Below are 27,694 nucleotides of genomic sequence, written 5' to 3' on the forward strand. Positions count from 1 at the left end.
AAATTTCAATTTCACGTACAATTTATTTATTAACCGCAAACCTTTATTAAAGTACATGTAGATTGATAAATAAAGAGTAATTACAATCATAATAATTAAAACGAAAATTTAATACTTATAAAATATAACATACAGAAATACGCTTGATAACTATGGTAATTTAAATTGAAAATATATATTCACTAGTTGAAAGCTGGTTAAATGTCATGAAAACTGAATACTTGACACTTTATTCTGTTTCGAGTCCCGAATATCTTCTTACAAGCTTGGCAAGCCAATAAATTGGAGTTCTATTAAAACAATATCATTGTTTTTTGTTAAAAAAATTTTTTTTTATTTTTATTATTGCTATGAGAGTGATGATAAGGTCAATACTTACTGGCGAGAGTTATTGTGCGTGGAAATACCACGAAGAATACGCTTCATTTTTGGCTCTAAATTAGTTGTCAAGTAATTTTTATTACGTTTACCAAAACCAATTGCTGTCGATAGTGGAAGTTCTACTAGAGGAAATGGCCGTGAACTACCCATACGTGTCTTAGGACGAACTCTCATAATGTAAGATGATGAATCACGAAATGAACTGATGTCTTGTGATGCGACAGTAAATCCTCCAAAAATTGCAATTGTAATCACCAATATTAAACGCATTATTTTCTGAATTAAAGAAAAAAAAAATTATAAATTAATTTCCATCATTTATAATTATAATAAATAATTAAAAAAATAAAATTATATACAAAAGTAAGTATAATAAAAATAAATAATAAACCTATATCTTCTATATAATTTTCGATAATTACATAGAAGTAATAAACTATTTTTCGGAGAAATTAGTATGACATAAAACACGCACAGTCACACCTTAAACATTCTATGTCAACTAAAATAATTGAACATACAAATAATAAATTAATTATTTATCAATAATAATATATTTAAAAATAAATATCCACCTTTTTGCGAGACTTCATTGAGAATTTGAATACAGCATAACTAATAGATACTGAACAGTGATATAAAAACTACACTTTTTTTTTTAAATAATCGGTATTGGAATTATTCTATTTGCAACTGAGAACCCGATTCGATAGTGAGTCCTTTTTGTAGGACGAACCAACAACTGTGTACAGCGGCTACCGCAGTTGTCGCCGATGAACGGCGTGCAGCCGCCTACCGCAAGCAGCCGCTGGTGCATTTGCCGCCGATGTACTCGATTATGTATCACGCCTACTACATCTTCGTTACATTTTATTTCATTCAATACCCACTTTGATCCTCTGCAGAGTTTAACTACTGTGGCAACTAATGTTTTCCCCACACACGCGCATCCATATACTGCTCAACATATTAATATCCATATACTCATCACTTTAATTTAATTAAATAGTTGGAAAAATTGCCCAATAATTATTTTATATATTATTTAATTATTTTGACTCTCATAAAATATAAATCATAATTATATACATATTTTCATTGTATTTTTATTTCATTATTATAACTAAATTTATTCTATTTTATCACTTGCTTGTACTGGTCTAAAATGATGACCGGAATTGTTTCAAATATTGCCGATTTTGGTATGTTTGCATACTTTGATATTAATTGCAAGTAGTACAAAATAGTCGTGCCTTCTGACTCCCATTCACTTCCCATTTTTCCACTAAAAACAAAAATAATAATAATTATTAATAATGAAATTGAAATGTTATAAAATTTTTTTAATTTAAAAATTTATACCTGTCGCTTGACACAAAGGATAAGACATATTTACAGAGATATGTTATGTAATTATTAAAAATATCATTAGAAAATTGCCGCAGGAATGTTTGAACGCCTATTGTAAAAACAACAGCATCGATGGAATCTTGAGTTTTCTTGCTGAGAAGACTAGCTGAAATATATAAATAAAAATAAAATAAAACCATACGATAGGAAATGAATGATTGTAAGTTTTATTTTTATGAATTTAAATCAGTTGGTTTATTCATGATTTGTATCTTCAGTACTTTCAGTAAATTGAATTTGAATGATACCATACCTACAAATAGATCAATATAAATTCTATTTCAAAATGAATTCCTATCTGATTATTTATATTATTCGTCAAACTGACGTCTGTCTAGGCGTATTCTCAGTAAGCTGCGTCTAGACTAAATTGACCTTGACAACACTACTCATCTTAATTAATCTATTACTCTACTCACCTAATTATAATTCCGATAAATAATTTACTTAATTTATTTAATGGAGTAATCAAAAAATAAATACCTGTATTTTTGCAGTAATGAAGCTTGTGCAAATACGAAATCGTGAACAAAAATAATAAAAGATCCAAATTATTTAAACTCGATAATTTTAAATATGTCTTATTAAGAGGATCGCTGATGCCAGTCCAGTCGAGTCTAATACTCAATTCATGAATAAAATCACGCTCTTCTTGAGTTGTCAGACAATCATCAGGCTTTTTACGTAACTCATCAAGTACCGCTCTGTAAATATCAGTACAAAAATAATCATTTTTATCTATTTAATTACCAATAAATAGCTACTACTCAAAATTCTTACAGGTTTAATGTTCTCAGTGCTGATTCCACGTGTTTGGCCTCAAATTTACAAGCAGTATTTAATTCATAGCTAATTTTATTCCTCAATAATTGGTAGTGGCCTATTTTTAACAAACATTCTATCATATAAGGCCATATTTTGCTCGAATGATTCGTTACACTCGAATAAAGTTTCCCTGGATTATCTGTAAGGAATAAAAAATTAATATCTATTAATATAAATAAACTAAATAAGTACTTACTTCTACAGTACTCAATATTTTGAATAATAGCTCCACATTCATCGATCATAGCTCCCCAGCTTTTATCTCGTACCCCATGGTCAACATATTTGAATAAATTTTTCAATTCCATCGTAATAAAATGCGACAATAATTTATCGAGTCCATGCAAGCCAGGAGTGCCTATTGCCATCAGTACCATAGAGAAAACTTTGTAATTCAAAATTTCATTCTGGCTTTTCAAATCATACCATGCTAACGCATGCTCAATGTAGACAGTAGTTTTTGGATCTGTCACGCGTATCAATTCCTTGGCGAGTCTACCCATAAAAGTACCACCTCCATTAGCCTCTACAAGACTAGAATAATCCTGTTTGTCATCGGTAATCAACATCTTCCAGGATTTACTCGGCATCCACGTTGAATTCTTGCACTCATCCTCTAACGCTGCATTGATAATAAACGTTATTTCTTCATGCCATATTTTCAAGCTGTTGATATTTATGTAGTCTTGAATATATTGAAAAGACTTGCGATAGCCATCCATCACGTTAGCCAAGTCATTTAATTTTTCAACGAGGCTAGCTTTGGATTTATTGTCGAATGTCAGACCATTGTGAAGAGCAATTGTTATTTTTTTAGCCAATTCCTGGCGAATTCCGTCTTCTAATAATCTGTGGGAATCAACTCTGAGTACTCCTAGAGAGACGCTTCTCAGTGACAAAACTCCTTTAGTAAATACCGAAACAGCGTAAGTCAATTTGGCCATTTGCAGACGTTCATCCAGCTGCGCGTAGTCCTTTAATTTATCTTTGTACAGTTTCATAGGTATCTCTTTAAAAACATTCGTCTCCAAGTGGACTATTTGCGCCAGTAATCCAAAAACAGTCTCTGGAATAATTTGCAGCACTCGACGCGCATAACTTTCTAATTCCCGACTGTAATACTGTGAAACAGAGGACAAATCTGCGCTGCGTGCTTGATTGATTCTCAGCAATGGCATCTCTAAAGCCGAAGCCATTTTTAGGAACAACGCTTTTAATTTAATAACAGTAGGAGGATTTTTCTTGATATTATTCTGCATTATATCAATAAAAGTTTCCATGATATTCCAAGCGTAGCAGCAGTCCGTCAATATATTCAAGGCAATCATCGTGTCTTCCGTTATACTACCGGTTCGTAGCATGTTGTGTAAAATCTCGCGTGTGTCATTTAAATACTGAGACACCTGTAGATTGTTTTCAAGCTGGTGAAACTCTTGAACTTCCTCGAGCGCTTGAAGTAACTGAGCTATCTTTCTACCGTCCTCTTGCTGAAGTGAGCTCACGTGAGCGCTGATTTCTTTGAACCACATTTTTAAGCATTCATTTGTTTCTGCACTGTCGACGTGCTTGTTAGTCTCCAATACCTGTGCTAGGTCATTGATTCTTTCGACACACGTGTTTTTATTCTCACTCCATTTGGACTCTTTGTCATGCAACAACTGTTTGTAAATCTGTTTGACGTCTTGTTCTATTTGAGCGGTGCTCAATAATAGTTTCAAGCATTCTTCAGGAGTATATTTACTTTCATTGATCACTTGCTGTCGTAATAGCCGAGAACGCTTTGATTCTTCTCGTAGAACTGTTGGTACAGTTGTATGCAAAAGCATCCAATGGAGTGATACATTGCATTCACGGATCAATTTTATTACTGATTCTATTTCATTCTCATCTAACGTCACGGCTAGTTGTAATTTTTCAGTTTCTGTTATCAATTTCTATAAATTAAGTAATTTTATTGCCTGAACAATAATAATAATAATCTATTAAATTTACAATAGCTTGTTTTTACTTACTTTTATTTTTAGTCCATAAGTTTGAGCTATTTTCTTGATGTTAGCAGTCTCTAAAGTATTGTTCAAAGCTGTACGTGCTGCTTTGTAGGGTAACCACCAGTCACAAAGATTTAAAACGATTCCCATATAGATACTTATCACCCAGTTATCAGGAAAAAATCTGTCAACTATTTCACGCATTGCTGCAGAACTATTGTGCAAAATTGACGGCTGAAATGATAAAATAATAACCAGCATCGCAGCTTGATTTGCTGAAGCTATACTACGATGCTCTGGATTAGGAAATGCTAAAGATTGACTATAAATTTCGTCTGATCTTAAACGACCAATCAACAAGTCTATGAACTTTGATTTAATTGGCACCCTCCTGAAATATTATAACAGTATTAAGTTAAAAAATTATTAAATATTGTGATATGTATTAAAATACCCAAAGTAATCTTCAGGATAGTTTGGAGGACGTTTAGCTGATGATTTAGAAAATCCTGTTGATCTTAGTAGAGTACAGACGTCATCTACTCGAGTTGATGATGATCTCTGAGCATTATACCGGTAATAAGATACCAAAAGTCTCTCACGTACGTGACCTTCAAACTGATGATCTACCAAAAGCAACATCACTCCGTACAAATAGACTGCTTCACACTAGAAAGTTTAAAATAAAAATAAATATGATTCTTTTATTGAAATTTATAAAACATAAAATGACAAACCATCAACTGCCTTCCTTCTTCGTTAAGCATCACAGTTTCGACAGATTGCTGAATATAATGGCCATCATCTAGCTCATCTATGTAAGCATTAAAATCAGTAATATATTTGTGGATACTTTCAAAAGCTAAGTAAATTCTTGTTAGTACATCAGTGTAATTGTCTCTTAAATTTTCGTCAAGTTCCTGAAGAGTCTGAAATCAAAATTTTCAAATAATTATTACACTTTTACAATTTTTAGAAATTACTGAATAACTTACATTATCATTTTCAATTTTCTGTTCATTAACATTGGCGGCTTTGAAATAAGCAAAGTCCATAATAATTGACCCATACTTTTGGAGGTGACGCTTAGATTCCAATCTACAATACAAAACCATGTTTCAATAATAAAAAATATATTTAATTGTCAATTAAAAATAATTACAAACCTAAATACTGGCGGAACATAATCTTTTAATCTCATCAATTCAGCAATTATGGCATTACCTCGCGATACAAGTCGCAGCAAACTTTGGCCGCAAATATTGTTTGCGGTTAAAAAGTCACTCATTTTAAATAAATATTTAATCACTGTACTTACGAATATTATTAATTATTAACAATAAAAAAAAATATAACATTGTTAATGTTTTTAATAATATTGAAGTTAGCAATCAGCTGTTAATTTTAAAAGTTTTTTTAATAAATCAATTACAATAAAAAAATCCTTCTAAAAATTTTTACTTGTAATTTTTATTAATTTTTACATGTGAAACTTTTTAATTTAATTTTTTTATAATGATTTAATTGCTATAAATATCTAAAAAATTTTTATATCTGTCAACTTCAGTGTCATTGTTTTTATCTGTCAATTCATTTTTCTATTTCTATTTTATCACTGTTGATAAAATTGGATAATTTGAGAAGTGTGAGAAATAACCACTAGGAGGCATTTCAAATTCAAAACATTCGTCGTTGTGTGTAAATATTAAATAATTATTATTATTTTTATATATTACATTTATTTAATTAATTTATTTAATAAATAACAAGTGAGTTATTTATTATTTTTGAATATACTTAAAATCTTACAAAACACAAATAAAATTTAACTTTGACAGCTCAGCATTAACTTCAGTAATAAAAAATTTCCCTAAATTCTCCCTAGATTCGTATCCTAGTAACAAACGTAAGCTTTAAAAAACAAAGAAATTACCCCAGTGTTTTTAGTGATTAAAAAAGTTATAATTTATCTTTTCAAATTATTTTTATATAAATTTTATTTATTTATAATTTTTAAAATTAATATTTACTGCCTAAAACATTGAATAAGTTGATAATTTAAAAAATATTGAAGTAACCTACTGTGAATTGTAATTAAAAATTTCACACGTAAATTGAATGTTAATTAATACTAAACAAAAGATGAAATTATTAATTAATGATTTAAAATAACTAATAGTTCATTTAAAATTTTGATCAAATACTAAAGTATTATTAATAATTAAAACTTATGTAAGAAAAAATGTCTGATATATTGAAAACATTATTCGATAGTGCAGCTTTATGGATCTATCTCCAAGCATTTTGGTATATTTTAATTAGTATACTCTATTATTTTTCAATTCCATGGATTTTATGGGGCACATTAATAATTGTTATTTTATCGTGGGTATTAAAAAATCCACCACCTGACAAAAAAATAGTTAATAAAGTATTGGGTGTGGACCCTAGTAATTTAAAAACAACCGATGACAAGTTGACGTTACTGTCAGATAATCATCATCATAATAATAATTCTATAAATAATGGTGATAAATTAACAAATAATGAATTTTGCATGAGAGTAATTGGCCATCGAGGTGGAGGATACGATTATCCAGAAAATAGTTTATCGGCTTTCAATAATGTAATTTTATTTTAATACTTAATTTTTTATATTAATATTACTAACTTTCTGTTAATTGTTCTTGGTTAATTGATTAATTAACAAGTTATTCAATTGAATAATTAATTTTTATATTTTTCAGTGTAAAGCTAAAGGCTGTAATACAGTTGAAATTGACCTAAGGCGTACAAAGGACAACATTCCTATCATATTTCATGATGAAACCATTGAAAGACTTACCGGCAAAATTGGTGTTATTAAAGACATGACTTGGGATGAATTAAAAGACTTAGATATTAGTTGTAATCATCCACTCAGGTAATTAAATAAAATGAATTTGTCATTGATATAAGTAAATACATTTTTTTTTAACACATATCAATAATATTAAACTGAAAATAAATAATGTAAAGCTTTTAGTCTAATTTTATACTTTTTAATCTCTGAATAATTATTAAAAAATCTTTAGTCAATTAATAAGTCAGTAAACAAATTATATGAATAAATATTTACAATTATACGTCAATAATGACGTAAAAAATTATTTACATATTTTTATAAGATAAAATTCATAAATAGCTGTATCAATATGGATTGTTCTTGTTTTATTGTTAATGATAACGATTTTTAATTCATTAAATAAGTAAACATTATATATATAAAAGGTCAAGGGGTCTTACTACAAAACAAATACATGTATCAATAAAATAATAATAATAATTATAATGATGAGGGTTTATTTACAGAGAAACATTCAAAGGTGGTGAAAGAATATTATCATTAAACGAAGCAATAGAACAATGTTTAAACAACGATCTTAATATTGTTATTGACGTAAAAGATTCAAATTTAGACTTTGTTCAAATAATACTAGATGCCTATAAAAAATATCCAAAGCTGTATGAAAAGGCGTGGATAACAAGTTGTTTTCCTGTTACTATTTATATGGTAAGTCTTTAGAATATATTATGTAAAAAAAATTCAATTTACTAAATTAAATTATTTATTTACAGATAAGAAGACGCGATCCAAAAATTGTGACATGTTTAGCATTCGAACCAAAAGTATTTTTGGGAATTGCTGAAGAAAGTTCAAGAGAACATGGTTTAACACGCACAAAAAGTTTTGTCAAAAATTTACTCATTTTTACACTCGATATTTTACACGAGTGGGCATTAACACGTTTTACATATTTCATACTCGGGATCTCTTGTGTATTATTGCACAAAGATATAATTAGTCCGTACGTATAAAAAAAAAAAAAAAAAAAAAAGAATAATGATAATAGTAATGATAGTAAATAAGTACATCCATTAAATGCTGAGAATTAAATGATATAAATCAAGTACTTTAAACTAAATCATTTAACGAGCGAATGAATGTACAGAGAAATTGCGAATTAAATAATAATTAATGTTTGAATTATGTTACAGGCACATAATTGAAGAATGGAAGAGCCGAGGAGTGAGAGTAATCGCATGGCCTATCAATTTGCCGTCTGAAAAAATTCACTATACAAAGATACTCAAAGTAACTTATTTAACAGATACTTTACTAACTGAAAAAATTACATAATAATTATTAATAATTAATAATTATATAAAGCAGCTCCGTCACTAGCTTTTTTACTTATAAGTTTTTAAAACTTATATATTAATATATAACTGCACATTTAGTGTTAACAGTATTAATTGTACCTTCAGCATACAATTTTTTAATTATTCCATAAAAAATATTTTTTATCATTTTTATTACATAATCTTCTAGTCTAATAATTTATTTAAACAAAAAATGCTTTAAAAAAATATTAATTGCTTTATAAACATATATTAAATATGAGTATTATCTATTTATTTGAAAAATATTTGTAAATTTTCTAACAAATAATCAATTGTACAAGCAATAACAAAACAAATTTATAAAAAAGTGTATTAAAAATAATTTTAAGGACGTACTAATAAAAAAAAATTATATAATTAATAAAAAGCGTAAATACTGATTGTAATTAAGATTGAGGACAAATGAATTTAAATACAAGATTAGTTCAATCAATGAGAATAAATATATGTGCATTAAAGAGAAATAAAAATTTCTTCTTTCTAGAAATTAATTTTTAAATACGTGTAGGATTATTAAATGGTGATCGTGTTACAAATTTAATCCACCCACAACTAGTATATTAAGAAAAAGTGCTTCGGTTGTTGTTCCTACGTATGCATACAAGTAAAATAAAACTCATGAGTTGTGTTGATAATATGACGTAAACATAAGACTGCATGTGAGGAGACAACGGTCGCACAGTAGTTAGTTCTGGTTAGTTCTTCACCAGCATTCGGTTCAACACGTCTTGACTCCATTCGAGTTTATATTCTCATTTTTTTCCCCAGTTCTCAATGTTTAGCCGTCAGGTCTCGGTTCTCAGTGTCTTACCGTCCTCCAACTAAAGAGGTTACGTTTCTATACCTACATTTTTACCAACAAAAATATATATGTATAGTTAGGTTATATATTTACATACGTACAGGTATAAATAATAAGAGAGTATGTTTTTGTGTTCAATACGTCATTACAACAATTATATATAAAAAAAACAATCGTCACTTAATAACAATAAGTAAGTAAATCATCAATGAATTTATTTTTAAGTACAAGCAAATTTATATTTATAAATTTGTACTCCAAAGCATTTCAGTCATGTCAATCGATATGAATGATAATTTAATTTACAATTTCCGAGTTTATTTCTCGGATTTTTTTTTTTTTTTTTTTTTTTTTTTTTTTTTTTTTTAATCGTTTTATAATACAACTGTTTTCTTTTTTTGTATTTAGGTTGTGATTATTTTTATATACTTGGTTGGCGGCAGGTATATATAACAGTATATATGCGACGGGTTTTAAACGAGAAGTATGTTGGATGAGTTTTTGATGAGTTTGTACTCCACTACCTGTATCATATTTGAGTAACGCTCGAAAATAAAGTAAGGAAATTTAAAATGGGAGATCCGTAGCCCGGAGGATTGTTAAAAAATTATTTGTTTCGAGGTCACTTTCAATACATACCAACACCTATAAATGAGAACTCAAGGCCACGGGTTTTTAAATTTATCATTACATATTGTAAGTTATATTTACTTAAATGTCTTACCTGCATTATTATACATTATACGTTAACATTATGTTATATTGTATATTATATTATGTTATATTATATTATATTTCCTCGTAAATAGACACTGTGTATTACTACATAGTTATTGACATATATTTCTATAGGTAATTATTTTCTTTTTTTATTTTTAGATACTTTTATCTTTCTAGATTCATACCGTCATTAATGTCACTCATCATTTTTTCTTTTTGGAGTAAATATATATTTATAAATCTGGAGCGTATTTATGTAGTTTTTTTTTTTTCTCTTATTTAAATATTTATGGTATATATTATTAAGGAAGCACCATAATTAAATAAAAAATTTTTTATTAGTTTTATAAAAATTAGATTTTTTTTAATAATTAAACTTTTGAGTCATAATAGGATATAAATCAATGTTTTGATAATAAATCTGATAAAATAGCCGAATAGATAAAAAAAAAATGACAAATAAAAATTATCAAAGTGTGAAAATAACTGATAAAAAAATAAGATTGTTTAGTGAAATATTTAGGAAGTAAAAAAATTTTAATTTAATTTATTGCAAAAAGAAATTAAACTTCTTATTACAATAATTTTTTTAGATATTTACAGCAATTAAATTATTATAAAAAAATTAAATCAAAAAGTTTCACATGCAATAATTAATAAAAATTACAAGTGAAAATTTTTAGAAGCATTTTTTTATTGTAATTGATTTATTAAAAAAATTTTTTAAATTAACAGCTGACTGCTAAACTTCAGTATTATTGTATATTTTCAGAAATAAATCAGTCATAAATATTTATCAATGGAAAAGTGGCGATGTAGAGGAAAAAACACAGAAGCTAAAGTAAAAGTAACGGAAGAAAATGCAGCACCGCAAAAATCATCAACCGAATCGCAACCGGAAAAAAAAAAAGAAAAAAAATGGACATTCGCTGGGTTACTCAAACGTAAATCAAAACAAACAACTTCGTCGGAGCAATCAAATTCATTGTTGTCTTTAACGCCGAACCCAACTATTTATTACAGTGAGCAAGTTAAGAATGTTCAGACAAACCCGTCCAAAGCAGCAGATAGAGATAAATCTTATAATAATTACAACAAACAAACTACTGGTAACGCTACTAAGAAACATGAATCAACAGATTCAATGAATTTATCAAATGCTTCAACATCAGCGGTAGCACCACCAGCAACAATACAGTCACGTAACAGTGAAAGTTCAGATACCGGGAGTAAATACAGCCGTAGAAATCGTCTTAAGGCACGCATACAAGCCAAACGTGATCGTTATTACGGTGACAGTAGTACCGACGATGAACACAGCCATTATAAATCTAGTAATAATAGTAACAGCAATTGTTACATCAATACAAACTCAATCGTTAATGGAAATGCAAATATCACCGCACCCGCTGCTGCTTCTAATCCTAATAATTCATTAATGAGAATCCAAAGTGAAGATAGTATTTATCATCATCATCATCATCTTCATCATCACCATAATAATAATAATAATTATTATTATCATCGTAGATTAATTGAAATTAATAAAAAAACACGTGGAGCTCGTACTGTAAGATATATGAAACGATTTTATCGTGACGATACCATTGATGATCATGATGGTAATATTGATGTTAGAATTCATCCAATTTACCATCATTTATCGCCTGTATTACAAAGTCATAGTAATAATTATAATTATAATTATAATAATAGTAATAGCAATAGTAATAATGGAATTATTAAAAAAAAGGCTGATACACTACCGTCAACAAATAATTTATGGACTACAACGAATAATAATAATTTATTGTTAAAACCGCCATACTATCAAGCATTTTGTAGTGAACAGAATCTCTTACACGTGTATCCGAATAATTATAACGATAACATTAAGTATCAAAGTGACAATTTACATGGTTTAAATGACACTGAAGTATTTAACAACGAGTATGCTTGGCCACAACCACACGAAGCTAAACTAACAACGGCAACGAGTAACTATAATAAATCACGTGGGATTAATTGTCATGTAGACAACAAAAGTCCTCCACCGCCAGCACCTGCATCATCGTCAGTATCACCGGGATCTGCATCTGTATTAGCACCACAACCGCCACCGCGATCGACTTCTGTGTCCCGTTTACACCTAGTTACTAGTGCTAGACACTCTCACCACTTGGATTTAGATATTTTTACTGAAACTAATTCTTGCAGTGGCTGTAGTCATAATCATCATAATCATAATCATAGTTATAGTCAACAATTGCTACCCTGTGAGAGTAATGTTAACTATAATTCGCTGGATCGTATTTATGCGACACCCAAACGCAGACATCGCTGCTGCAATCGTCGGGTTGTGAGGCACCCGATAAGCGAGCCTTTTTTGTTGTACAAAAATAATAATAGTAGTAGCATTAATAATAATAATAATAATAATAATAATAATAATAATAATAATACTTTTAGCAAGAAGAGTCACGAAGCCGAGGATAAAATGCCCGAGGACCCGATAGTGCCTAAAATAAAGAAGAAAATCGTGCCGAAAATGAAAGGGTATAAAAGTATTTACGAGCAGCCATTGGAAAAGCGAAGACACTCGAAAAATTTAGAAGAAGCGCTAATTGAATTAGAGACTATTTACAATAGTTTACATTTAAATGAAGACGAGGATCTGTTGGATCGTGCGGAGCAGCGCAGTATGGAAGAATACAGGGATAAAATTGCTATTACGGCGGCAGCTAAAGCAGGTATAGGTGGATCAATAAAAAGTTCATTGGACACGTCGTCGTCGTCTTCGCCGTCCCCGTCTCCGTCCGCAGCGTCGTCGTACGAGTTAAATTTATGGCGTAATGTGAATTTCGATCGTCACGACAACTACAGTAATAATAATAATAATCATAATAACAGTCATAGTCATAATAATAATAATAATAGTAATAATAATAACGATGATGAACCGAGACTTAAAGACGATATGGCTTATAGACGAATGCATCAACCGGAACGCTCGGCTTCGGTGGATCCCAGTCAAAGTTCATTGTCAAGAGTCAGTTATTTGGCTGCCTCACCAAGCTTACTCTCATACAGGGATCGTGAATATCAAATTGACAACAATTATTTGCTAGGTAACTATATTAATGTTAGTTGTAATAATGAAAAACCAAAGAACCAACGACGTGGTACACCGGATTTAACGCTTGATGACGTTGTTTATCGGAATATAACCCATGCAAATAATACTCTGAGAGTTATTGAACCACAGCCACCATTTGGTATACCACTTGGACCAGTTACAGCAGCTGCTGAAAGTGATTATTTGCATGTTGAGCCGAAAATTAAACACACCCGCTCATCACTATATATACCAAAAAATGAACCGGATATTGTTACTGATGATTTAGCGTTTCGTAATCTGCGTAAAGATACCAATGGTAAAAATAAATTTGCTAATTCTATGAACAACATAACCTTTGTGCCGACCAGAGAGTCTATGAGTAGAAATATTCTTGCTGGTAACTGTGACTTAAAAAAGAAACGAGCTGTACGATCACTTTCTGCGGATTTGTATGGAATTATTGACAAAAGCAATGATGATCATCATGCCTGGTACAAAGAATTTACAAAAGTTAATTCTTCAAAATTATTTCCACAAGATGGAGCTTTGATTAGTTCCAGCAGCGTTGGAGATTTGTCAATTGGAAATTATAATAATAATGATTTTGATGGTAAGGATAAAAATTCGGAATTGGACATTAATGGAAATCGGCCTAAGAGTTTGTATCAGGCTAAAATTCAAGTCTGTGTGCCCAACGAAGAGGACGGTAAAGTTTTAAGAAGGCAATCATGTGAGAGAGAATTTATGGAAATGGAAAATTGTCAAACGTTTAATAAAAAATGTAGGACTTTGTCATCTCCGTACTATGATGGTGGAAGTTTTGACGTAGATGTTGATGAGGGTGATGATGGTGGTGAGGTTGTTGATACAAATGAAAAAGTAATTGAACCGTCTAGTGATCAAGAATTATCAGAGTACAAGCAACTTTGTCATAATTTAGAGAGTCTTATCAAAAAAACATCGGAGAAGGTTAAAAAGAGCGTGGAGGAAGCAAAGAGCAATGCGATGCTTTTGGGGTCAAACAGAAATTCTCTTTCCGAATTCATCGAGTGGGAAGAGCTTTTGGGGGAGGATGAAAGTCTTAAGATTAACAAAAAGGTGATTGAAGATGAAGAAGACGGTAAAGCAAAAGGTAAAGGAAAAGGAAACGAAGTGAAGGAGAAAATTAGGATGGATAAAGAAGAACTAGAAAAAATGATAAAGGAGATAAAGGATGACACAAAGTCCGAGTATAAAGAACCCGATCAACTGTTAAAATTAAACATTGACGATGAAACGGGGACAAAAGTGATCGATACAGAAGCTTCTTGTGAGTCGTATAATTCAAACAAAGAGTCACTGGAGTCGGTTGTTAAGTTAGTGCCATCAAACGACGCTCAAGATAATATAAGCCCCGATGATTATGATAACAGTCACGTTGATTATCATGCCTGTAATAATGATGTTGATTGTGATGATGATAAACAACCAAACGCTAAAGAATTTCATCTGGATAAACAAGTGCCTTATTTATCATGTGATTCTAACAAGCTCAATAATGATAATAATTTTGATAATGATTTTAAAAATCTGATTAGTTCTGATAGCCATACCAATATAGATGATGGAGTAGACGTTGCTGCAGCTGGTTATGACAAAAAAGAGCCGCCCGCATTGAAACAACCAGAGACGACGGATCTTAATCCCAGTGAGCTGGAGGTTCATGCTGGCCAAAAAGATGACACCGAAAAAACTTGCAGAGGTGAGAATACTGGAAATTCCGGCATTTTAGCCCAGGCATTTATCCAACCAATAATTAATGCTTGCTTTTCTACTAACTGCTTCTCGACGTACTCTATTGCCTTGTGGTCCCTGTGTCTAACACTGTTGATAACAATAATAGCTGCACTGTGAATTTATATTTATGTTTATGTGTGCATATATTAAATTTTTCTTTTGTTGCCGCTGTTTTTGTTAATGAAAATTTATTTTTTCAATTTCATTTTCACTTGCCCGCTTGATTGTTTATTTTTATTTTCTACACGAAATTTTCATTTATTTTCTTTTACTTTTTTTTTTTCTTCTTTCACTAAAAAAATTATGAAATTGATGTTTAGTAATTGTCTGCACGATAAATTATAAATTAAATTTTTTAAAGTAATTTACTAAATAAAATATTTCATTTTTGTATATAAATATGTCGCAGGTCGAGAAACTACGCTATGATGATTTATAAAACAACGTAAATATATATACGAAACAACCGGTGTATTTTATGTCGAATTTTTCACAACGGACTGTTGGAATTACTTTACTATTTATTGTTATTCCGTTAATATTTATAAATTATTAATTAATTATTATTTTATTTTTGAAATTTATAAAATAAATATTGTAAATTTTTATTTCTACACACTGTTTTTTTTTTTTTTTTTTTTGAATATAATAAAATTTTAATTAAGTTTATTCTTACCTGTAAAATTTTATTTATTGACCACAAATTTTTGTTTACAAATTTGTGATAGTTATTTATTTACAAATATGTTAATTAATTATATTTATGTATGTTGAAATAATAAATAAATCAACAAAATAAAAATGATTGAATTTTTTTCTTTTTAATGTAAAAAACATCTTAATTTTAACTTAAAGGTATTCTAACATTAGTTGAACAATGTAAATATTGATAATAATTTATTAATGAATTAACGATGTAATTGTAAAATTAAATCACGATACTTAAATTATGGAGCATATAAATATATATTTATTAAACATTTAATCGTCAATAAAATTTAAAGTTTAAAGATAGCTTTACGAGTTTGAGATAAAATTTATTGAGAGAATAAATGAGAGTGTGAACGTAAAGGAGACAAAGAAGAAGCCCGAGGATAACACCGAGGAAGAGAAGAAAGAGGATGGAAACGGGGAACTTAAAATGAGCAAAAAAAAACTCTAAAATGTGTAATGTGTGTGCGCGATGACCACAAATCGACGCGACGTCAATTTTAATCTCACTCACAACACTCAAAAATTCCAAGTATCAATACCACGCAATTATTAATGCTGAGAGATAAAAAAAATATTTCAAATGATAGCTCACTGTCAACTAAATCACTCTATACAATCGTTATTCATATCTCAATATATAAAACCATTTATCACTAACATATAATAAATTAATTAAAATTAAGTTTATTCAATTAAAAATTAAACCAAAAAAAAAACTTTCAAAAAAATTATTTTTGATTTTTGCATAAAAAAAAGCGGGAGATTTATAGTTTAAAAAAAATTATTTTGTATGGACTGATAATTTACGGCATAAAAACTTTTTTTTCTTATTTTGTTTCTTATTCTTTTTTTTTTTTTTTCTTTATGTACAGCGATATATATCGTTTTGATCTACATATATGTACATATACATATAGGTAACAATCGATGTCAAAGTAAGCTTACAATAGCAATTTGCGCGAATTATCAATAATAATAATAATTAATTTAATTAACTCTTTCTTCTTTTTATACAAATATCAAGAATTTGACAATTGAATTAAATTTTCATCATTACCGTCAAGAATAATATAATTGTTAATTAATTATTGTTTATTGTTATTATATTTGACATCGATTGTTTTTTATAAACTGCCCATTATTGATTAAATCGATAATCATAATAATTATCATCACCATATCAGAGCTTCAGGCAGAATAAAACGTTACAGTTTAAAACGTAATAATGGCATAATCATAATATTAATAATAATAATAATTATTGTAATAATAATAATAATAATAATATTGATAAAAATTTATTAGTTAATATTTAAATTTAAATATTGAAAAAATTACCCCGGCAATTACGTACAAATATCACTTGCCTAATACATATTATCAATTATTATTATTATTATTATTATTTATTAATAAACTAATATTATATCCTAATTAAATTACATTAATATTTGAATATCTACATAATTTTTAATTAATTAAAATAATTTAATTAATAATTTTTGATTCGATATTTAATAATAATATCTATTAATAGTTATTAATAATTATAATAATAGTATTGATTAGAGAATGATGATGTTATGTATAATGGAGATTCGATGAATCGGTACACGTTTATTGCGCTTATTAATATTGTCACTGTTTTAAATGGACAAATAAACGACAACAATCGTTACACTATTACTTTACTTTATTTTCTTAATCTTTATCATTATTATTATTATTATCATTAATAATAATATTTTATCTTTTAATAGTTATTGTTATAATTATAATTTACTTTTTAATTATAATAATAATGTTTTTAAACATTGATAAGATAGTTTTTTTTTCAATTAATGGTATAAAAAATTTACGTATTCATTATCCAATTATAAACATATATTATTTATTACTATTATTTTATTTATTTTGAATTATTTATAATATATATATATTTTTTTTTATTTTATTTTTATATATATATATATATATATATATATATATATATATATATATATATATATATATATATATATATATATATATATATATATATATATATATACATACACGAAATATATTTTATTTGTTCTGTTTCTGTATTTTAATTATTATAGTTAATTACAGTTTGGTAATTTTTTAATAATTTTGCCAATGAAATTTTTAATTATTCTGAGAATAAATTAATTTTATTAATCGCTCAATATAATTTTCATTTTTTTTAATTTTCAATTTTTCATTTTTGTTTTTGATAATAATAAATTAAAAAAAAAAAAAAAAAATTTTTTTTTTTGTCAATAAGTATACCGTATAATCCAGTGAATATATTTCGGAAGTGAAAGTGGTTATTTTACTTTATTTAAAAATAATAAATTGTTTAATTTATTTGTATTTGTAATTGTTATTTAATTATTATTTTTTTTTATTAATAATAAATAACATCTGCTATTATTTGAGGTTGCACTTGGAAGGACATTGTTTATTGTTTATTGTACGTTAATTATACTGTTTGTTCGGTGTAAAAATATAAAACATTTCAATTACAGACTTCATTTAATATATGTACTGTCGCTGTTTTGCGTCAACTATGGATATTACGGTATTCTTTAAATCACTTTATTTCATTATAATTATTTTATTTATTATTTAAATTTAAATCTCATTTTTATTATAATTATTATTGTGTTTAATTTCATTATAATTATTTTATTTAATTATACTTTATTCTGTACCTACAGTGTAACGAATACAACAAAATCTTAAACTATCACCGGTAATTAATAAACAATTAACTATCAAATCAACACTTGTTAATTACTTATTGTTTTATTTTTAATTATCATCATCATCATCATTTATGTACTTATTTATTTATTTATTTATTTAAATAAAAATAATCCTATTGCTAGTCTGTTGATATTTTTTAATTTAATTATTTAATAATTTAATAATTAATATAACGAAATAAGAAATTTTTCGTGTGGACAATTATGGCTATTAATCATTCGATAATTATACTTATTGTTATTTTATATTTCTGTTCTTTGTTCTTAGTATTAACGGTTAAAAACTTTCTCGAATGCATTTTATGTATTTAAATCTCTTGTCTCTCGAGTATCACGATCTTATAGGTTTACCTAGGTATAACAGTAGACGCCAGACGAAAGTCTAGACGGTTTGGGATTCAATTTGGTTATCAAGGTCGTTTACAATTTATTATTATTATTATTGTTGTTAGTTTTATTATTATTATTACTATTATTATTTATATAATTATTATTATTATTATTATTATTATTATCACTACTGGGATGATTCATCTATCATATTTTGCATAAATGTGATTCTTGCCCATATGTCAAAAAATTTTATTCTTTAAAAACAGTTAATCAAGATCTTTGTAAAAAAAACTCATTAATAATTATTAAGTATGAATAAATTGTAAAAAAACCAATGACTCATAAGTTATTAAAGGAAGAAATTAAATTTTGTCCGTTTGGTAATAAAAATCGAATATTTTTCAAGACCAAAATCTAAGAAGAAATAATTTATGAAATTTTACCAAGTCTCACAACTGGAATATTAATTTATAGTTACTAAGAATGAATAATTTAATAAAAAAAAAATTATAGAGTTAATAATGCAAAATTTTTTAATTATTTTTAAATTACTTATCAAGTAATTTATATAATATCAATTGATAATTTTTAAGGATGATATTGTAAAAAAAAATATTATCAAGCTTATAAAAAAAATGTTTGATAAAAATACTACTAAAAATCAAACACAAGAAGAAATGAGTAAACCAAATAATGAATGAAAGTTTATCAAAATAATTAAAAATTGTTATTATCAAGAATTCAATATTCAATTATAATAATTAATTACTAATTTACATTAAAAGAAGAAATAATTAAAATTTGATCAATTACAAAACTACGACAAAATTGATCAATCAAAAATAAAGTAATTAAAGCACCTGAATGAAGCAATAAATAAAAAAAATGAAAAGTAAATGAATCACGGAAATTAAGCAAATATATATTAACGAGCTGTTAAGTATGTGTGCATATATATAAAATCATATGAATCAATGTAAGTATTTTTATTTCTTCCTCTTGGGTTCTTAAGTTAGTCCGTTGGTCGTATCGGCGGAATGGCTAACTTAGGAACGATTCGAACCGCGAAGCGAGACCATACCAAACAGCTAACAGCTTGACTTTATAATGTATGTGTGTGTGTATACAGTAATACAAGTAAACCCTGAGAAGAGACGAGATGAGGAGACTGAATCCCTCCTATACACTATATACACTAGCTTACACCGTTCAGGGACCAAAAGTATGGGACGCAAAAACGGTCAGACTCCGATTCGAAGGTCACCGGGTAGGAACATTGGCGTAGATTTAACGCTATACAATATACAATATAAAACCGACTAACCCAGCCAGTACAGCCGTTGCAGGGAGTAGTACGTACCGTCCCGTTTTCGAATCTTACTGCACTTACTTTACTTAATTCTTATTATTCCTTTTCAATAAATTTAAATCCGTAAATTTATTCTTCCCGAGATTCAAAATACATTATCAATTATAAATAAATTATCATTGATAAATTTCTTCCTTGACTTATTTATTTATTTATAAGCTCCAGATTAAATGACACCAAACAATAGGAGCGACCAAATAATAAAATGAGAAGAAAAGAAGAAATAATAAAATAAAATAAGAAAAGTAGTAAGTATCGATCGGGCATCAGCGATCAACCGGGCGAGACAAGTCTGACAACAGTAAAGCCCTGGTGTATAACTGGACGAGTAGTCAAAGAAAAACAAAGTTTAAAGCAGGAAGTACCTGGGTACCTAAAAAGAAAAGCCCTCTACTCCCTCACCGGCTTCAACCCGGACTGGAGTAGTAGGCCAAGTGGAAGGAACTTCCGCGGAATCTTTTATTTCGTTCTTTGCCCGCGACCAAACTCTCTCTTTCTTCCATTCCTCGGCTGTCTCTCTTGCTTTTTATATTTATTTTATTTCTTCCTCTTTACTGTACACTATATTTGCCCTGCTGCTCATTCCTCAGCTCAGAGCCTCAGACGTCTGCTAACTTTCCCTCTCTCTCTCTTTCTCTCTCACTCTCTCGCTTCATCATTCTTACTTACGAGCCATTTTACGGAGTCAAATAAAATGTAAAAGAGAATCTGTTGCGGCTCTAAAGTCACTGTAACACGGTGCTAGAACAGCACTGACTCTTTTATACATATATAAATATATATACATCCCATTTCGTCCAAGTCCAAGGGTTTTGCGCTCAGACTGTACAACAAATACATCGACACATCTATGTAAGACGGTCCTCATGCACACAGCCTCTTTTTTCCCCGTCTTCAATCTCTTTTTTTCTTTTATTTCATTTCTTTATTCCTTTCAACTCGTTTTATTGCTTTTTGTCCCAGCTCTTTTTTTTTTTTCTTTAATTTTTTTTTTTTTTTTTTTTTTTTTCAATCTCGCCTTTGAACCGTAGACGCTCCTACTCTATACCATACCCGACTTTCGTCGGTTCTCAAATGCATTCGGAGTAAAAAAAACCATTGAGTATCTTCTCATTTCTTCGGCACCTTCTCATTTAATTACTTGTGTTGTATATAAAGCAATCATTCAATTGCTGGTTACTGTTGCTTCAAATTAATTCCGATCGTAATTCGGTTTATGAGTCAATTAATTAATTAATTACACTCTGAAGAAGAAAGGTCGGTTCCAGGTTGGAACCCGCGAAGAATATATGAGATATAAATTATTTAATAAAATAAAATTATAATGAATAGTGGATTTAATTATCAAATAGAGTTATTGAGTACGCGAAGAAATAAATCGCGAATGTAGATTGAGAAACGCTGGCTGAGGACCGAGACATGCCGGCTCAAGGCCACATGACGGACCCACTCCCCCGCCGACCGCGACTCGGAATCAAGGGCGTCCTCCCCACTCACCCGCGATAGCAAGGCCCGTCTACCCCCTCCAGTCTAAGGGGCCCGTTCGCCATCGCTGGCCCGGAGGATCGCGACTGAAATCCCTGAGCTTGATGATATGAGTCAATGCCTCTGCCTCTACCTCTACCTCTTATTTCTGCTTCTTCTTTCTTCTACACTTCTCTTTTTGGTGCATCGAAAATTATTTTTATTTTATTTTATTCTAACTTAATTTCAATTGAAATTAAGAAATACTCGGCTACAAAATTGCTATACGGAGAGGTTTGTAATTAGGCTGCGGGAAGAAATAATTATTTTAGATGTAATGACTGTTCCAGGGTTTTAGTAATTATTTATATATTTTTTGGCGACGTCAATGCTTCGGTTTTGCAAATGCATGTCAGCTTGTAAGCCGCATTCCGCGCCACTGCTCGAACGTGAATAACTTCTTCCCTCTTTTCTTCTGTGTATTTAATCTGTTCCCCTACAGTACTATACTGTATGGATGTATGGATGTATGTATATATAAATTTAGTGAGTGAGCATACCACCAAATTTGCTTGGCTTGCACCGCGAGAATTATTCACGGATGCCGCTTTAAACTGTCGACAAAAATAATTTCAATGAGTATCCGGCACGCACGCGGGGATACTCTATAACTGCGTTCATATATCTATTTACTTGTTATTTGTATTTGTATAATGTACAAATATATACTCGTTTTTAGGAGAAAATTCATTTATAAAGTCCTTTTTTTTTTTTTTTTTTTTTTTTTTTTATAAAATTATTTCTTTACAACATTAGTTTTTATAGAAGATATCTCACAATTTTTAATTTTTTTTAGATAAATCATTATGATAAAAAAAGTCAAGAAATTTTCATTTTTACATATTTTTAATTAGAATTTTTTATGATTATTTGTCAGAAAAGAATGATAAAAAATTTATTTTTTTAAAACAAATTAATTGTTGAAAAAATTTACGTTTATAATTTTGAAAATTTTTTTTAAAAAAAAAAAATTTAATTTTTATTAAAATTTGAACAAAAAGAATTATTATTCTGAATAAAATAATATATATATTATTTTTTTTATATTTGATTAATTGTTCATTAAAGAAGAAATAACAAATTAGTTATTTTTTATTTCTACCAAATTAACTTAATTACTTTTCCCCAAAGAACGACGGCATTTAATAAAAATGAATAAATTACTAAATGAATGATAATTTATATAAAAAATAAAAGATAAATGATAAAGATTTATTGACGGCGATAATAAATATGCAATTGGGGCTGTACTGATTCTGGGAGGATTCTTAAAAGCCAGGTGTTGGTAAATCCTGAGTACATAGTGACTACGGGCGAATATTGAGAAACCGAAAGTGCGATCACGCGAAAATCTAACGTCCCGCCGTACCGCCGGTTTAACCGGTCTGACCGGATTCGGGGACTACAAGAGTGAGCAGCAATTGCGAGCGAACAACCAGAGTAGAATAGAGACGACCATTCGATGGATATATATTTATAATATCATAATTATTATTAAGTGTATAGTGTATGGGACGCCCGAATTCACAATCTTAACTCGCTTATTTCGCCGACATTGCCACTTATTTTCCCATTTTTTATATTTATATTTATATATACACACATGATATGAAGAAAGAAGAAATAAATGATAGTACATTAAAATAATTACAGTAAATAAAAGTAACACTTAAAAAAAAATAAAATAAAATGAAAAAAAGAACAACAAAATGACATTAAAACCCGTCTAAGTATAATTGATTCTTTTTATTATTAATTATGATATTTTTTGTTTCGTATAAAAAAGAATGAAAAAGAAGAAATAAAAACAGAAAACAAGCTCCACTGCGAGCTCTAATCACGACAAACTTTAACGCATCTTCTATAAAAAAAAAGTATACTTTATTTTTTTACACTTAAAAAAGTCTAATAATAATTATCATCATTATTATTTTCGTTAATTGGATCTTTGGAGACGAGGTTAAGTCGCTGATTAGAACTCGCACACGAGACACTCGTCAGTCACAAAATATAACAGCTAATATATATATATATATATATATATATATATATATATATTTATATATTTACATATATATTTATGCGTTAATGTATATATATATATATATATATATATATATATATATATATATATATATATATATATATATATATATATATATATTTAAATTTATAAGACGTAAATTAATATAAATTCTTCCACTTGTCCCACTTGTTAAATCACTATTATAGGAACCAGGTTCTGTTCCGTAGTTGTTGCTGTTGCACGAGTTGCCTCTGACATAATTACAAAAGCACCGAATTATTGCGTGACTTTATTGTAATAATATAATATAATATAATCTACGAGCTTACTCATTTTTATTTTTTATATCATACTGTGTATTGTACAATTTAATATTTGATATTTAAAAAAATAAAATTAATTATTTCTTCTTTACAGTTTTATAAAAAATTCATTTTATAATTTTTAAACTGCAGTTTTTTTTTTTATTCTGTGTGTGTGAGTGTTTTATGTTAATGTATGGCAAAGTCACGCATCATTTGATGCATATTTTTATTTACTTCATTTTATTTATTAATTTTTTTTAATTGCTTAGACCAGTTACTTGGCACCTTGCTCACTTATGGTTTAACGACAGTGAAAACGGCGCAAGACGGCTCTGTTAAAACTGCTGCCCAATAATAGAATATTTATTGCACTATGTCTTACATTGTTTGAGGCATTTATATTATTTATCACTTATACTCAAATATATTTATATTTATATATATATATATATATATATATATATATATATATATATATATATATATATATATATATATATATAATAGTTTTGTTCATTCATAACTGATTTATTTAATTAAAGCTCAATTTAGAAGCGCAGCCGCCGAAAGACAAAAATGAAATTGCTAAGTATAAGTACGAGGAAACGTTTCTCGATATTAAAAAAATTTATAATTATTTTTTACTTTATTTTTAATAATATATATATTCAATATATATATATATATATATATATATATATATATATATATATATATATATTGAATATATATAAAATATATAAAATATAAAAAATAATTAACACAAATTTTTCACGCTCACAAAAGAGACGGTTGGAAGAGACAGAAAATAATAATAATTAATTATTTAATAATATAATAATAATAATAATAAAACAATAAAATGGCGTAAATAAAAGAAAATATTGTTGGGCGCATCATCCCGTCGCTTGAAAGTCAAAGGCTCTCCAAGGCCAGTTGACTGAGTCTTATAGTGAAAAAAAAAATAATTTACATATTTTGATACATGAAATTAAAAAAAAAAAAAAAAAAATAGTATTCTTATTATCTACTGTAATAATTATTTAATTAATAATAATTATAACGTTGAGCATTTAGTTTAGCTGTGGGGGATGTTGTGCCCAAAATTAGTCGTACTTAAATTTCTAATCACTGGACCACTATTTTAAAATTAAAAATTTTAAATATAGAGTATTCTGTCACTCTTGCACTCATTTGTTCACTGTTCCGCAACTTAAAAAATAAACAAGGCATAAAATAATAATTAACAAAAATTTACGCATTCATCATACACATCAATTTTCTTTTACTATACATGTGTAAAAAATTAATTATACATTAATTAATTTAAAGCAATTTTGAAATAAAGAAAATTTAGAATAAAAATAAACATAAGAACAAAAAAAAACAAAAAGCACCTTTTTTAAAAGTGCAGTTACAATTTATAGCTGCTAAGAGCGGCATGTTAATTATTTTTAATAATTATTATAATATACTTATTAAACACAAAACAACCAAATATTGTCATATCGCTCAAGTATCACATGACGTAGTTTTTTTAAAAACATTCACTTTTTTTGTTTTATTCATTTATTACTTTTGTGACTGCGAGATTTAAAGACTTGGTAATTATTCATTATAAAATAGTAATCACTAATAATAAACACTAAAAGGCATCTACAAGGTTTCAATACAAAATAATATTATTATGATAATAATAATAAAAAGATATAATATAATATAATATAATAATAGTAATAAAAGTTGAAAACTCTAGTATAAAAACTAACCACTGCACTGTATGCAAAATCTCTCTAAAATTTAATAACATAACATAACCTAATTAATTAATAATTAAAAAAACGCATAGTACGACATTGTTTATAATTAATAATTAAATAATAATAATAATAATAATAATAAAAATTATAAAAACAATAATGTATTTTATACACTTTTTTTTCTACATCGTAGGCCTCATTTTTTTAATCAGATATTTTTGTTCAAGTAAGACATATTACTTGTATTGTGAGTTGACTTATTGGCAAGAGTCACTGTCAATTGTCCACGGGGACGTCCGAAATAATAAATTTAATAAATAATAGTGATTTTAAAGGTATGTAATAATTAAAAAAACGCGAAACAATTAACGTAGTGGATGATAAAAAAAAAAAGATATGGAAGTTATTAATATAAATAAGTACGTATTTGGTGTATGAGATTTAACTTGTCTGAGCGAATTCTATTCACTGATAACAGTTTTAAATTATAGAAGAAAAATATATATGTATGTAATATATATTTATATATATTTATGTATATATGTAACTATTTGTTTTTAGAATTTGTTTTATGGTTTTGTCAGCTATTTCAACAGTTTTATTTTATGGAGAACGGAGAGCGTAAGTGAAGTTGATAACGCGACACGTGAATTGTGCGTGAATTTAAATTTATTTTATTTCATTTCATTATTATTTTATTTTATTATTTTTGATACGAAAATTTGTTCGATTGCTTAAATAAAATAAATTGCTATTGTTTATTACAACGCGTAATCTAAATGAACATTTAAATTATATATATATGTATCTATTTATTATATATATCATATATAATATATATTTATATTTAATAATATATATATATTATTCAAATGTACAATAGAAACATTTATAATTAATATTCTATATAAAAAAAATATCAATGTATAAATTAATTATTTTATAAAATGGCATTTGATGGCAATTCATTTCAGTTTTTTTTTTATTACTTTATTGTTAGTAACTTTGTGATCTATTTATTCAAAAAAATTTTTTTTAATGTTTATGTTGCTTTCATTGGGTTTATTCGCGAAAGTTTTTGACTTTTGTAATTTTGATTTTTTTATTTGATATAAACATATATATCACTATCTGTACACGAGTCCACAGGAAAAAAAACTTATTATATTGATAATAAAAAATAAAATTTTGTATCGACTGTAAAAAAAAAAAAACGGCACTTTAAATAGAATTATTATTTTTAAATTATTTAAATAAAATTAAAAAATTATTTGATAGTTTAATAAATTGAATTTTGTTTTTGTAGTTTTCGTTACATTATTAAAACTACTAAAGTTTTTTCGTGTTGATTTATAATTTTAATAATTTTATCAAATTTTACGTATTTTCATTTTGGCCGAGCTCTTACTTTTGTTCTTGCATTTTTTTTATTTTTTAATTGGACAATAATGCATTACCGTACCAATAAAATAATAGTATTATTAAAAAATAATAATAATGATAATAATATATAGAATAAAATAATAATAATAATAAGATAATAATTATAATTATAATAATGATAATATTAAAACGATCACATCGTCAAGCACAGCATTTTGGCGGTTGCACGAATCGTACGACGACAATATCAAACCAAAATTTCTTG

The 27,694-nt window shown here is 27.5% G+C and overlaps 4 protein-coding genes across 5 annotated transcripts; 2 read left to right on the forward strand and 2 right to left on the reverse strand.

The window, feature by feature from the left end:
- Positions 1-3: 3 nt before the first annotated feature.
- Positions 4-1,167, reverse strand: LOC141531273 (uncharacterized). The gene is made up of 3 exons (XM_074248973.1): positions 957-1,167; positions 380-657; positions 4-290 (listed from the first exon to the last, which is right to left on the reverse strand). The coding sequence occupies exons 1-3, from the start codon at positions 972-974 to the stop codon at positions 230-232; spliced, it is 357 nt and encodes a 118-aa protein (XP_074105074.1). The 5' UTR covers positions 975-1,167; the 3' UTR covers positions 4-229.
- A 240-nt stretch (positions 1,168-1,407) lies between these two features.
- Positions 1,408-6,109, reverse strand: Strump (WASH complex subunit strump). The gene is made up of 10 exons (XM_074248907.1): positions 5,771-6,109; positions 5,600-5,702; positions 5,342-5,533; positions 5,059-5,273; positions 4,629-4,995; positions 2,813-4,550; positions 2,572-2,755; positions 2,275-2,495; positions 1,744-1,897; positions 1,408-1,666 (listed from the first exon to the last, which is right to left on the reverse strand). The coding sequence occupies exons 1-10, from the start codon at positions 5,890-5,892 to the stop codon at positions 1,516-1,518; spliced, it is 3,447 nt and encodes a 1,148-aa protein (XP_074105008.1). The 5' UTR covers positions 5,893-6,109; the 3' UTR covers positions 1,408-1,515.
- Positions 6,110-7,161: 1,052 nt separating this feature from the next.
- On the forward strand, positions 7,162-8,784 carry LOC141530368 (glycerophosphodiester phosphodiesterase 1). Its single transcript, XM_074247428.1, has 5 exons — positions 7,162-7,230; positions 7,352-7,527; positions 7,956-8,157; positions 8,223-8,452; positions 8,643-8,784. The coding sequence occupies exons 1-5, from the start codon at positions 7,162-7,164 to the stop codon at positions 8,782-8,784; spliced, it is 819 nt and encodes a 272-aa protein (XP_074103529.1).
- Positions 8,785-9,159: 375 nt separating this feature from the next.
- On the forward strand, positions 9,160-16,015 carry LOC141531236 (uncharacterized). Of its 2 annotated transcripts, XM_074248888.1 has the most exons (4): positions 9,164-9,823; positions 10,039-10,326; positions 11,123-15,209; positions 15,654-16,015. In XM_074248888.1, the coding sequence occupies exons 3-4, from the start codon at positions 11,150-11,152 to the stop codon at positions 15,671-15,673; spliced, it is 4,080 nt and encodes a 1,359-aa protein (XP_074104989.1). In that variant the 5' UTR covers positions 9,164-9,823; positions 10,039-10,326; positions 11,123-11,149; the 3' UTR covers positions 15,674-16,015. The 2 variants fall into 2 exon arrangements, with proteins under 2 accessions (XP_074104988.1, XP_074104989.1); XM_074248887.1 differs by lacking the exon at positions 15,654-16,015 and having other exon boundaries at positions 9,160-9,823; positions 11,123-15,647.
- Positions 16,016-27,694: the final 11,679 nt, after the last annotated feature.

This window comes from Cotesia typhae, unplaced genomic scaffold (assembly GCF_013202065.1).
Source record: "Cotesia typhae breed Kobodo isofemale line unplaced genomic scaffold, CoteBio_Ctyphae contig_5, whole genome shotgun sequence".
Lineage (NCBI taxonomy): Eukaryota > Metazoa > Arthropoda > Insecta > Hymenoptera > Braconidae > Cotesia > Cotesia typhae.

Excerpts from the sequence above, each read along its gene's own strand:
- LOC141531273 (XM_074248973.1), bottom strand. Across the intron at positions 291-379 it reads ACGCACAATAACTCTCGCCA|AACTCCAATTTATTGGCTTG; the intron begins GTAAGTATTGAC and ends TTGTTTTAATAG.
- Strump (XM_074248907.1), bottom strand. The coding sequence starts at position 5,892 with ATGAGTGACTTTTTAACCGCAAACAATATTTGCGGCCAAAGTTTGCTG. Across the intron at positions 5,274-5,341 it reads AAGAAGGAAGGCAGTTGATG|TGTGAAGCAGTCTATTTGTA; the intron begins GTTTGTCATTTT and ends TAAACTTTCTAG. Across the intron at positions 4,551-4,628 it reads CTTATGGACTAAAAATAAAA|AAATTGATAACAGAAACTGA; the intron begins GTAAGTAAAAAC and ends CTTAATTTATAG.
- LOC141530368 (XM_074247428.1), top strand. The coding sequence starts at position 7,162 with ATGAGAGTAATTGGCCATCGAGGTGGAGGATACGATTATCCAGAAAAT. Across the intron at positions 7,528-7,955 it reads AGTTGTAATCATCCACTCAG|AGAAACATTCAAAGGTGGTG; the intron begins GTAATTAAATAA and ends GTTTATTTACAG. Across the intron at positions 8,453-8,642 it reads CACAAAGATATAATTAGTCC|GCACATAATTGAAGAATGGA; the intron begins GTACGTATAAAA and ends ATTATGTTACAG.
- LOC141531236 (XM_074248887.1), top strand. The coding sequence starts at position 11,150 with ATGGAAAAGTGGCGATGTAGAGGAAAAAACACAGAAGCTAAAGTAAAA.